The sequence below is a fragment of the Balaenoptera ricei genome, chromosome 16 (assembly GCF_028023285.1).
Source record: "Balaenoptera ricei isolate mBalRic1 chromosome 16, mBalRic1.hap2, whole genome shotgun sequence".
In the NCBI taxonomy this organism is placed as follows: domain Eukaryota; kingdom Metazoa; phylum Chordata; class Mammalia; order Artiodactyla; family Balaenopteridae; genus Balaenoptera; species Balaenoptera ricei.
Window position 1 is genome coordinate 37,347,120 of NC_082654.1, and position 13,677 is coordinate 37,360,796.

At 33.2% G+C, this 13,677-nt stretch overlaps 1 protein-coding gene across 4 annotated transcripts in view; it reads right to left on the reverse strand.

Moving 5' to 3' along the window:
* KIF20B (kinesin family member 20B) overlaps positions 1-13,677 on the reverse strand; it is a 75,989-nt gene that overhangs the window by 37,177 nt on the left and 25,135 nt on the right. For 3 of the 4 annotated variants that reach the window (XM_059900030.1, XM_059900031.1, XM_059900033.1), the window contains 5 exons: positions 13,429-13,568; positions 13,012-13,150; positions 11,691-11,919; positions 10,822-10,874; positions 7,684-7,837 (listed from right to left, as the gene is read on the reverse strand). In XM_059900030.1, coding sequence (XP_059756013.1) covers positions 7,684-7,837; positions 10,822-10,874; positions 11,691-11,919; positions 13,012-13,150; positions 13,429-13,568 — 715 coding nt within the window. The remainder of the gene's footprint in view (positions 1-7,683; positions 7,838-10,821; positions 10,875-11,690; positions 11,920-13,011; positions 13,151-13,428; positions 13,569-13,677) is intronic. The other variant, XM_059900032.1, reaches the window with a different exon arrangement.

Genomic DNA, 13,677 nt, shown 5'->3' on the forward strand with positions numbered 1-13,677 from the left:
TTCAGTTGGTAACTTTCCAATGAATCTTTAAAAAGTGTATTTTATAGTTTTCTTTTTAGTGTGTGCCACCATATTATCCTATGCATCTGAGCACATTAGATTATACTGAAATAATATGTTTACGTGTCACTCTCATTTACTAGATTCCAAACTTCCTGACAGCAGACTCTCTGTGTCTAATGCATCTTTATATACATGAACAATAATCCTAAATGAATTTTTAAAAATATTTATTTATTTGTTTTGGCTGCGCCAGGTCTTATTTGCAGCATGCAGGCTTCTTAGTTGAGGCATGCGGGGCTTCTTAGTTGCAGCATGCAGACTCTTAGTTGCAGCATGCATGCAGGATCTAGTTCCCTGACCAGGGATTGAACCCAGGCCCCCTGCATTGGGACTGCAGAGTCTTACCCACTGGACCACCATGGAGGTCCCCCTAAATGAATTATTTTTGAAATTTAGCTACATCGCTTATGTTCTCCTTTTCTATCTCTAAGACATATCATTATATCAGAAAAACATAACTTTTGTCATCAGTAACCTATTCTGGTTCTAGATATGTGCAAATTTATAATCTAACATGCCTCGGTTATATTAACTTGGTTACTTCAGTGCAATTTTATGTTTTAAATTTTAAGCTGTTCTCTTTACAGTGCCTTTTTTACAACAGTGGTTCTCTAGTTTTAGAGAATTGGCAAAAGAGCTTATAATGTAGATTCCTGAGAACAAATACCAAACATACTGACTTGATAAATCTGGAATGTATTGTACATGCAAACACTTTGAGGGTACATGCACACTTCTCCAGGAATTTATTTTTCTAAATTTCTGGAAGACCTTGACAGTCACCCCTGTAATAACATTTGGGATCTAAACATATCAGTTTGCTTCATTACTAAGCCCCTATATGGCAGTCCTACATGTAACTGTTCCATAAGAGAAAAATGTCAAATCTCACATAGTAATGACATACAAGCCCTTAAGTTTTTCCTCCTGCCTGTGGCAGGCTCTCATGCATCCTAGATGAGAGATGATAGTACCCTATGTAATGAATCTGTTCAATTAAGAAGGCATTTTTAAGATCATAAAAAGATCTTTAAAATTAAATCTACTATCCTACATACAAATAGGTTTCTATCTTCCTATATGCTAATCACAGTTGACATTGTGAGAAAAATAAAGAAAAAGCACAAGCATTTATGAAAGGTCTTTCAGATATTATTATATAATGTGGGAGAAAAAACTTAAGTGACTGTTCAAGATTTTTAATCTTATGACTCCATTTGATAAATTAAAATCACAGCTCTCTCCCAGCATTACCCAGATAAAAAAGCTAGACAAGGACATTGGAAAAAAGAAAATTACAGGTCGATATCACTGATGAACATAGATGGAAACATCCTCAACAAAATATCAGCAAATCGAATTCAACAGCACATTAAAAGGATCATACACCATGATCAAGTGGGATTTATCCCAGGGATGCGAGGATAGTTCAACATATGCAAATCCGTAAATGTGATATACTCTATTAATAAAATGAAGAATAAAAATCATATGATCATTTTACTAGATGCAGAAAGAGTATTTAACAAAATTCAACATCCTTCATGATAAAATCCCTCAACAGACTGGAGTGGGAACATACCTCAACATAATAAAAGTCATATATGACAAACCCACAGCTAATGTCATCCTCAACCATGAAAACCTGAAAGCTTTTCCTCTAAGATCAAGAACAAAACAAGTATGTCCACTCTCACCATTTCTATTTAACATTAGTACTGGAAGTCTGAGCCAGAGAATCAGGCAAGAAAAAGAAACAAACTGTATCAAGATCGGCAAGGAAGAAGTAAAACTGTCCGTTTACAGATGACAGAATTTTATATTATAGAAAATCCTAAAGACTCCACCAGAAAACCTTTAGAATACAGAAATTCACTAAAGTTGGAGGATACAAAATCAATATACAAGAAACACTATACCAAACAAAAACTGTACACTAACAACAAACCATCAGAAAGAGAAAATAAGAAAAAAAACACATTTATAATAGCATAAAAAAGAATAAAATATTTAGGAATAACTTTAACCAAGAAGGTAAAAAACCTATACACTGAAAACTATAAAACTCTGGTGAAAGAAAATGAAAAAAGACATACAAAATAAGGAAAGATATTCCATGTTCATGGATTAGAAGAATTAATATTGTTAAAATGTCCATATTACCCAAAGTAATATACAAATTCAATTCAATACCTATCAAATTTCCAATGGCATTTTTTACAGAAATAGAACAGCAATCTAAAAATTCACATGGAACCACAAAAGACCCCTAATAGCAAAAGCAATCTTGAGAAAGAACAAGGTTGGAGGCATCACAATTCCTAATTTCAACTATACTATAAAGCTACAGTAATCAAAACAGTATGGTACTGGCATAAAACCAGATTCATAGACCAATGAAATAGTTTCAAAAGCCCAAAAATAAACCCACACACATATGTCCAACTTATTTAACAAGAAAGCCAAGAATACTCAATGGGAAAGGATAGTCTCTTCAATACTGTGTTGGGAAAACTGGATATCCACATGCAAAAGAATGAAATTGAACTCCTATCTTACTCCACTTATAAAAATTAACTCAAAATGGATGAAGGACTTAAAACATAGCACCTGAAACCATAAAACTCCTAGAATAAAACATAGGGGAAAAGCTCCTTGACACTGGACTACGCAACAGGTTTTAGATATTACACCAAAAGCACGAACATCAAAAGCAAAAAATAAATAAGTGAAACTATATCAAACTAAAAAGCTTCTACACAGCAAATGAATCAGTCAACAAAATGAAAAGGCAACCCGTGGAATGGGAGAAAATATTTGCAAACCATCTATCTGACAAGGGGTTAATATCCAAAATATATAGGGAACTCATACAACTCAACAGCCAAAAAACCAAACAATCCAATTAAAAACTGGGCAGAGGAACTAAACAGACATTTTTCCAAAGAAGACATACAAATAGTCAACAGGTACAGGAAAAGGTGTTCAACATCACTAATCATTAGGGAAATGCAAATCAAAACTACAGTGAGATATCACTTAACACTTGTTAGGATGTCTATTATCAAAAAGAGATAACAAATGCTAGCAAGGATGAGGGGAAAAGGGAATCTGCACACTGTTGATGGGAATATAAAGTAGTACAACCACTAGAAAAACAGTATAAAGGTTCCTCAAAAAATTAAATATAGAACTATCTTATGAGCTAACAATCTCACTTCTGAGTATATATCCAAAGGAAATGAAATTATTATCTCAAAGTTCATGCAAGTTCATGCCCTATGTTCATTGCAACATTTTTTACAATAGCCAGGACATGGAAACAACCTAAGTGTCCATGGATGGATGTATGGATTTTTAAAAATGTGGAATAAATATGTATACAATGGAATATTATTATTCAGCCTAAATAAGAAGGAAATCCTGCCATTTGCAAAGACATGGATGAACCTGGAGGGCATTATGTGAAATAAGTGAAGTAAACCACACAAAGAAAGACAAATACTGTATGGTATCAATATGAGGAGAAAAAAAGATCCAACTCATAGAAACAGAGAGTAGAACGGTGGTTGTCAGGGGATGAGGGGTGATGGAAATAGGGAGAGGCTTGTAAAAGGGTATAATTTTTCAGTTTAAGATGAATAAGGTCATAGGATCTAAGTATAATACGGTGAGTATAATTGATAACATTGTATTGTATAACTGAAATTTGCCTGGAGAGTACTTAACTTAACTGTTCTCACCAAAAAAGAAAAAAGAGGGGGAAAACAGGTGAATAAGTGAGGTGACAGATGTATTAATTAATGGTGATAAGGTGGGAAACTTTTCACAATGTATATCAAATCATGTTAAACATTTTAAATATATTACAGTATTATTGGTCAATTATACCTCAATAAGGCTGAGAAAAAAATCCCAGTCCTCTCAAGATACTGATGTCCCCAGTGAGAGCATGCCCTCACCCCAAAAATCACTATATAATCTGGGAATCTCACCTCCGTGCTCCATCCAAGAATTTATCCAGTTTTACATTCAGTAGTATACATGTAAAAGCAAGCTTTGTTTGTAAGTTTCCATTTTTCAAATACAATCCATATTCTTTTCCTTCACCCAATTGTTTAAATGCTCTTGGGCAGCAGTAATTGTGTAATCCCGTAACAGGATTCCAAGATCTCTTTAACAGACTAACTTTAAAAGTTCATTGGACAAGGTTTTATTACCTATAACTTACATTGTCTCTCCTGCCTCAAAAAGGAGAGGAAAAACATGGCATTACCCCTGCTCTATAGCCTGCTTTCTGAAAAGCTGATGAGTTTATTTTTGATGATTTTCCTATGTTTGTAGTTACATTTTCCTAATTTAGTTCCTTCAGATTCTCAGTTTATCCTAAGGATTCCATCTACTCTGGAGACTTAGAGATTTACCCCTATTTACGTTTACAACAAACTTGCCCATTTACTCTTATGAATTTTTAAAAATAATGTTCAACCAGTGCATTATTTTTTATCAGATTGCCTCCTAACATCTTACAAAGCTGTGGCAAGTCATCCCACAGTGGAATAACTGTCTTTTCCACTGACTCACACCTCTGTTCTACTCTCCCTTTAAGTAATTCTGAACTTACGATGTAATTTTCACACCTATGCCTTCATCAGTGGAAATGACTAATCCTTTGCCCTTTAAGAAGACAAGTTATAAAGATGTCTGAACCCTTTATCAGGAGAGAAAGATGGGATCTAAGCAAGTTAAAAATGACAACAATCAGAAATTCAGAGCTCACAAATAAATCCTGAATATCCTGAGAGAAGAGATTTGAGTCATGCATACTCTATGGACATAGCCCCTAAACCCTGAAGTGAATTACAGTAAGTGCAATAAAGCTTTTGTGATCAATTAATGTTGTTCTCTTAATTTTACTATACTTCAATAACTAGGACAGGACTTCCCTGGTGGTGCAGTGGTTAAGAATCCGCCTGCCAATGCAGGAGACACGGGTTCAAGCCCCGGTCCAGGAAGATCCCACATGCCGCGGAGCAACGAAGCCCGTGCGCCACAACTTCTGAGCCTGCGCTCTAGAGCCCATGAGCCACAACTACTGAAGCCTGCGTGCCTAGACCCTGTGCTCCGCAACAAGAGAAGCCACCGCAATAAGAAGCCCACGCACTGCAACTAGAGAAAGCATGCGCACAGCAACAAAGACCCAATGCAGCCAAAAATAAATAAATAAATTTATTTAAAAAAAAAATAACTAGGATAATTACATAACATAAGGTACTGCAGATAATTTGTTTTGCACCTGATTTTCTTGTTCAGATATTCATATTATTCTTTCAGAAATTTTTATGTTCTATATCAAAAGATTCATAGAACATATTCAGAACAGCCTCATCAGTGAGAAATTAAAGCATTAGTCTAGCAATAAAGATGAAATAGGTTTTACTGTATATAAATCTAATATAGGTTAACTTATAAAACGTAAACAAACAATAGAAAGATAATTACTTTAATTCAATATTTCTATCACATTCAACCTATATATATACTGCTTACCTATATTTTGCTACAAAAATTAGTTTTGGTTGAAAAGTTACAGGTAAGCAGATTGTACCATATCTCTGATTTGTCTCCTTTATCACTATTCTGAAGGCTTGTTTCTTGAACTGTTTACATGGTTATCAGCTTCCCAAAGTACAGATACAGTGACCTCAAACAAGTAAATTCACTTTCATAGGGAAATGGCTTTGCATTCCCTTTAGGAACAGAAAACATACATCCAGTAAAACTATCAACCCCCTATCCTAGTATTTATAAGAGTCCCATATTTTGTTCTGGAGATTTTTTAGTAGCAGGTAGAGGGGAAGAAGGGTGGTCATAGCTACAATTTTCTTATGATCCTTTATGTAGTCCCTTTAGCCTCTAACAACAAATAATTGAGAAATAGCCACAGTGGTTATGAATTTAAGGAGGAAAAAAAAAATACTTTGTTACCTAAACTTACTTAAATCTACCCACATCCAAATTATTTATCGCTAACAACTAGAGTTATTATACAATCATCTTCTTCATGAATGGGTTACCGTTAGGATTAGTCATACCATGTAGATCACTAGCTCCTGCCAACTTTCACTTCCATTTCCTAGTGATCTACTATTCCTGCATTCTCAACTACCCTATATTCTCAACTACTCTATGGCACCGATCAAGGTGAAAAAATAGAGGAACAGTGCTATGGAAATCATAACAAGGTTATACTCCCTGTAGCTAAGGCACCACTCTTTTAATGATAACATAAGGTGACCATGCATATTAGTCTCAATCTATTAGCTCATACTTTATTAGATTAATATATCTAGCGCTATATTATCCTTTAAGTCATCTACTTTTGAAAACATTAATTTTACTGAGGTTCTATGAGGTATTTATTATATTGGTGTATTACCCAATTGTTTTTATTCTTAACAACCTCAGGAGGCAGGTATATTTAACTTATTTTACTAATGACCAAAGAAAGACTTAATTTATCCATTTTTCTCAAGGTGAAGCAGCTAACTAGTTTTTTTTTTTTGGTTCATAATTCAAATATATTATTACTCATAAATATTAATAACATTCTAAATCCATCTTTTAAAAAATTTTTTATTGGGGTATAGTTGCTTTACAATATTGTGTTAGTTTATACTGTACAGCAAAGTGAATCAGCTATATGTATACATATATCCCCTCTTTTTTGGATTTCTTTCTCATTTAGGTCACCACAGAGTACTGAGTAGAGTTCCCTGTGCTATACAGTAGGTTCTCATTAGTTATGTGTTTTATATATATAGTATCAGTAGTGTATATATGTCAATCCCAATCTCCCAATTCATCCCACACACCCCTTCCCCCTTGGTATCCGTATGTTTGTTCTCTACGTCTGTGTTTCTATTTCTGCTTTGTAAATAAGATCGTCTATAGCAATTTTTTCAGATTCCACATATATGCATTAATATACGATATTTGTTTTACTTTTTCTGCTAATTAGGTTTCTAAAGCTAATGCACCTTCCCTTAGAAAGCCCTCCCTCCCTGTATCAGACTGTAAAAGTTTTCCAAAAGACAGAATGAACAGCTTAGAGACAAGGTGAAAGCTGCCATGTTCTTCCATATAACCAGGGATGTATAGTATAGAGGAGCATGTGCCCACTTTTTTTTTTAGTAATTTCATAGAAAACAAAACTTGACCACATTTGTCTTTAGTAATGTTTAGCTCAAAGTCTTACTGTCAAATTGTTTTTTCTTCAAATGAAAAAACAATGTGGAGAAATTTTGGCAGAAAAGGTACTATAAATCATGAAGATGAAAGTGATGACTTTTAACTACTATAGGCACAAAAGTAAAAGTATTGTCATGTTAAAGTGATAAAAGCACAATATCTAAAAACATACTTATTAAAATAAAGGCAGCTTTAAATATACCCATCCTCTAGACAGTTTATAACATGTTAATGTAAAACTTAGGGACATTTATATTTTCTCAGTTTTTTTTCCTTAGATAAGTAAATTTCCTTCTCTTTACTACTTTTCTGTTTCCTGGTTTAGGAGTTAGCTTTCTTAAAAGCCTCCTGCTAGCAGCTGAAGAGTACCTTTCTTTGCTGGTGGTTCATCTTGTTGAAGTTCAATTTCATTTAATCTTTTTCTTCCTGAATACGTTTTAGTTTTGCTGTCCTTAGACATTTCAATCATTTCATTACAAACCAATTTATTGTTTATTATTAAAGGAGATGTACCAGCATTGTCCTAAAGTAAAATAAATTAAAATTAGTTCACATATAGAAAGCTATAATACATTTAAGAACTATATAAATTATGATTCAATACTGCATCATAAAAATTTTATTTTCAAGTTTATTGAAACATTTTCTAAGTTATTTCTTAAATCTCACCCTAAAATAACCAATGACTCTAGGAAGTGAGCAATATTAACTAACTTGTACATTCACTAAGGAGGACAAAAAAAAAACTTGTTAAGTGTGTAGTTTCACCCCGATACTAAAAACAAATTCATCTTTAGATTTTCTAAGGGAATCAGGTGAGTTAGAGACTTATTTGCAGATAACCACAGAACCCTAAAACACTTACCTCTAAGTCATAAACAAAATGTGCTTTGAAAAGAAAAATATGAAAACACTATGACAAAATTGTTTCTTATAGGTACTTTTACTTAAAATCTTGAGTAATCTTGAGTAACTGGGGAAACTCATCAATTGTTTTACAAACAAAGCTTCTCAAAGTAATGTCAAAGACATCGCTTCTCAAAGTAATGTCTTTGTTACTTTGTTCGCAAGTGGCAGAAAAGGTTCTAGCCTTAGCTTCTAGCCTATGCATATCAAAGATACACAGTCTACACACTGCTTTAAAAGTGAGCTCCTAGCACCACCTCCCATGACACCACCTTCAGGAGCTCCGGTGGCACATGCATCCGTGAGCCTACCCCCTGGGCTGCCTACCCGAGGCCCACCTCTACCCACAGTCCTGTGTAGGAGTCGAGCAAACAGGATGTCTCTGGGCCCTTGTCCCCAGCGGGCTGGCCAAGGGCTGCCCGTCAACCTGGCTCCACCAACCCTGCATGACCAAGTGATAGCTGGCAAGCTCTGCTACCCGGTCCCTCTGCTATCTCCCACCCTACCATCTGGCAAGGGATGGGCCCTCTTCTGTGCATCGACTACCTGTGGAAATGTGACCAAGTAGTGTGAAATGCATGTTTAGCAAGTGTTAGGTGCTGTATTTGAACCAATAAATGTGAATCCTTCTGCACGTGGAAACAAACAAACAAAAAAACCCAAAAAAAAATGAGCTCCTAGTTTATCTAGATGATAAAAGCCATTTAGATTTTTATTTTTTAAGGCAAAGACTATGCCTCCCTAAAAGGACAGCAGAAGAAAAGGTACCCAGAAAGAGGAAGGGTAAAACCTTAGCAGTTAAGTGTATGTTTATAAAGTAATTAAAGGTATGGTAAAGGCAGAGATTTTTTTAAAGGCAGAGATTAATTAAATTCCTACATACTGGTAGCAATCCATTTTGGGGGGGAACAAAAACTATATGAGAAAACAAAACATCATTTTACATGGTAAAATCAGCAAATGTTCTTAAGAGATATAGATAAAATGACTTTAAGTCAAAAAGTAATGGATTATTACCAAAAAAAAAAAAGCAAAGTCTTTTTAGATATCCCTAAACAAAGGATATCATGAAGAATAACCTCCATGCTTTTTCACAATTAGTCCCTTGGTGTCGCTGATAAATGACAAAATCCTGGGATAGAGGGATCAGACCTCTGGCAAAGTTTGAGTTTTCAAACAGACCATGACAATTTCAAGCTGTCTCCTCGTCCACTCTCAGACCTATCATAATGACCTAGTCATTTTTTTCCTCCTTCAAATTATACAGTCTTCACCAAGAAAATCCATCCTCCACAAATCTCAGTTATTCAAAGGAATGTTTTCTGCCTAGGGTATGCTTGGTAGGAAGGATGCTAAAGAACCATGCAAAACAAACTTTTAACCATTAAAAGAGTCTGCTTTCAAAACACCCTTTGGAACAGTGACCCTAGATCAACAGTTAATCAGCACCATGAGGTTAAGTTCTCTTAACCCTAGGCAAGTTATTTGACACCTCCATAAAAATAAAAAATAACAGTATCTACATCATAAGATTGTTAGGCGATTTAAACAAGTAAATATATGTAAAGAACTTAAAAGAGTTCATAGTAAATGTTCTATTAAAATGGATATATATAAAAGTCTCAAAGAGCTACCAGCCAAGTTGGTTTTGTTTTGTTTTTGATGTAGGAGAGACATTATGGGGTACTATTGTACTTTCTACTTTACATAGTTTAATATAGCTGAATTTTTACAACTAGCAGCTATTTTTGTAACTAGAAAAAATAAAAGGAAAAGATCATGAATTGTCTAAACAATAGCTGTAATATCTTGTACTAAATACATTATTTTCGTTACCTTTTTAAAGTACTGGGTATTAGATACCAAGATCTTGAATTATTTACATCTGATCATATCTTTAATATTCAGCTCTTTAGAAGGACAAATGTAAGTTAAGAGAAGGTCAGGAAAAATATTAAGTTTAGAATTTTAAATTCACTTCACCTCTATGTATACCTGCAATTTCATATTTAGATCTATCAGTGTCAAATTCATCTACAACCATTTAGAGTAATTATCTGATCTGAAGGTACAAAGTGCTAGAGATTTTCAGGATTCCAATGCTGCACACTGCTCAGGCCATATCCTAAATTTTAAAACACTCAGTAACTTCAGACAAAATAAACACCATTTAAATATATCTAATCAACACAATGCACCTAGTAAAAGAATGACATAGATCTGTATGTGCTGCCATAGAATTATCTCTAAGACGTCTTCTAAGGGAAGAAAGCAAGACACAGAACTACAATCCCATTTGTACAAATTTTTTAAAAAGTGTGTTTGTTCCATATATATACACACACACACACACACACACACACACACACACACATAAATCTTTTCTGGAAAGACTAAAAGAAACTTCCCAGAGGCCATCTTTGGAAAGAGGTATGAGGGTGAAGGCATTTATGCTCATCAATTTTTTTTTACCATATTCTTTAAAAAAATTCTTTAAAAAAATTATTTTTAAAATAGACGTACCCAGTCATAATTCATGCTGCTTATTTTACTTAATGATTAATTTCCTTATCAAGACAAAATAAAGCTTAAAAGTATTACCTTAATAGATTTCTCAAGCTCTTGAACCAATGAATTTAAATTAATTTCTGATTCTGAAAAAATAAGAATATTAAAAATAAATATCTAAGCACCTAAAAAAATATATCACTGAATAATCATGAAACATAAGCTGCTATAGTAGACACTTTATTGTTATACTCAGGAAAAAGAATTTTCACAGCACTAGAAGCACACAAGCACTTAGCTACAAATTCTACCACCAGAGAGTAATGTTTCTGAAAATGCCACTTTCAAAACTCAGGATAAAAATGAATGATGTATGCTCAATAGTAAAAAATTTCTGGTATAATGTCAGAAAAGAACTAGCTGGTACCTTCCTGATACACTTCAGAATGAGACATCACTTACCTGTTATTTTCTACCCATCGTGTTTTGCACAGAAAAAGGCAGAGTATTTCATCTAACACTTGAAACCCAGGTGTGACAAACAATCCATATATATATTATATATATATAAATATATATATAATATATATATTTATATATAAAAATAAATATATATATAAAATATATATTTATATATAAGTAAATATATAATATATATATAAACAAAATTTACAGCTTTACAATTTCCTATGAGATTTCTTAATTTGCTGATAAAGCTATACTTAGTTTTTGTTTTTTTTGAGAAGTCCGTTTTCTAGTAATATTGGTCTAAAAGTAAAGAAAAGCAAAAAAATATTTTTACTAGTAAGTTACTATAAACTCATACAAATGGTAAAATATTAAATACATTACCACCATCATTTTCTGGCCACTTGGTAAATCAGCTGCATAAATTTCATACTTACCAACTGTCTTTTTATGAATTTATAACATCTACATAGGGGTAAAATACATCCACTTACCATTTTCTCTCTTTTTTAACTCTTCCTGGGTTTTGATTAATTCTTCTTTGGTTTTAGCTAATTCAGCTTTAACTTGATTAAACTTTAATTCTAAACAAGCAATAGCTTCCTGGGGGTCAGCAAGAGATGCAATACATAAGTGAGCAATTTCAGCCTGTTTCTTAATATCAGTGACATCATCTTGAAGAGAACCAATAATATCTTCAATTCCTACATAATTCTGTCCTTCCTAAAAATAGCAAAAACCACATACCTAATGTTAACAGTGGCTTTCACTATTTCAGCGTGGTATCATCTGATTGAGATAGTTTTAAAAATAAATAGCAAAAAAATTCACAACTTAAAAATTTTTAAATAGATTATACAGAACTACCTCCAATTATGAAAAAGTTGTGCTCCATTACTCATTTTCTGTTCTATGGAACATGAAACATTATGTGTCCCTGACATAGTTTGGGATTTGGTCTGAATTATGAAAATGGAAATTTGTTTCCTCAGCTAGCCGAACAAAGCCTTTGAAGGCTCATTATATAACTGAAAGTATACCTGAACTAGGCAATCGTAATTGTTCTGTAATGACTTATCGTAGTTTATGACATTGTTTTTATGCAGAAATAATGTTTCAGGTATACTTTCAGTTATATAATGAGCCTTCAAAGGCTTTGTTCGGCTAGCTGAGGAAACAAATTTCCATTTTCATAATTCAGACCAAATCCCAAACTATGTCAGGGACACATAATGATGGTTTGAAAGCAAGAGCCTGGACATCACCATCCCAGACCCCCTGAACTGAGTAATTAAAAAACAAAGGAAAACAAAAACAAACAAACTTTCCAAAAAGATGAGATTAATTTCAGCTTCAGTAGGAGCAGCAGGAAAGAATAATGTTTCCTCAACAGTAGGGAATGGTCAATCAGCCAAGCAAGAGTGATCTTTCTATATATAAATGTGTTTGTTTTAATCAGAACAGAACTAAATGACCCTTTAGGTCTCTCAGCCATTTAAAATTCTTTAAGTTTAAAACAAATCTGAGAGGGGTATCCCATAATCAGAGAAAAAGGAATCTATCTACAATCAACACAATGACTCAATCAACACCAAACTGAGATATAAATGTAACAGATATATATTTTTCTAAGTTCAATAGCTATATTTAAACTATTTGTGCTTACATTCTTAACAAAGCATGCTTAATTATAATAAAGCTACAAATTAAGTTTTTTGTTTTAATTCTAAAGTATATTAATGTTTCTCATCATTGATGTGGTATACTAAATCCTGGTACCTAAACCTCATGGATTTAATATTTCAGTTAACATACTTCAGTTTCAGCTTTCATGGCACGATCTTCACTGCTTGGTTCTTCCTGAGTGTCACATTTACCAACCAAATCCTTGAAGATAGCCAAACGACATTCAGCATTTTCTTCTAATATCTCTCGTTCCTGAAGGAGAGTTTCCCTTCATAACAGAAATTAATCCCATTAAGAAACAGAAAAAGCACTACTTTGTGCTTTTATTTTAAATTTCTAAGATTAAGTACATTATAAATTAAAAGTGAGTTTAAATAATCATTCATGTATAATTCACAATCACCGTGGGGATTAGTAACAGCTATTTTCAAGCCTGCATGAAGGTCAGAATTCAGAAGCCACCTAATATAAAATAAAAAGCCAAAAAAAAAAAATTTAAACAATAAAATCTCAATTTTTACCAGGACATGAACGAAAAAAACTTACTTAAAGTCAGCTTCCCGTTGAGCCAAATACTGAGTAAACTCCTGTGTAACTTCTTCACGGATTTTAAATTCCAATGTTAACTTTTCTTTTCTTTCATCTATTAGTTTTTTTTTCAAGTCCTCTATCAAATCCAAAAGTTTCTAAAATATAAATAATAAAATTCTAATTAAAAAGACAAATATATTCCAAGAGAAAGACTGTCCAAGTGTTCAAAAATAAAACTTTTTTCATTTAGATTGTAATTATGCA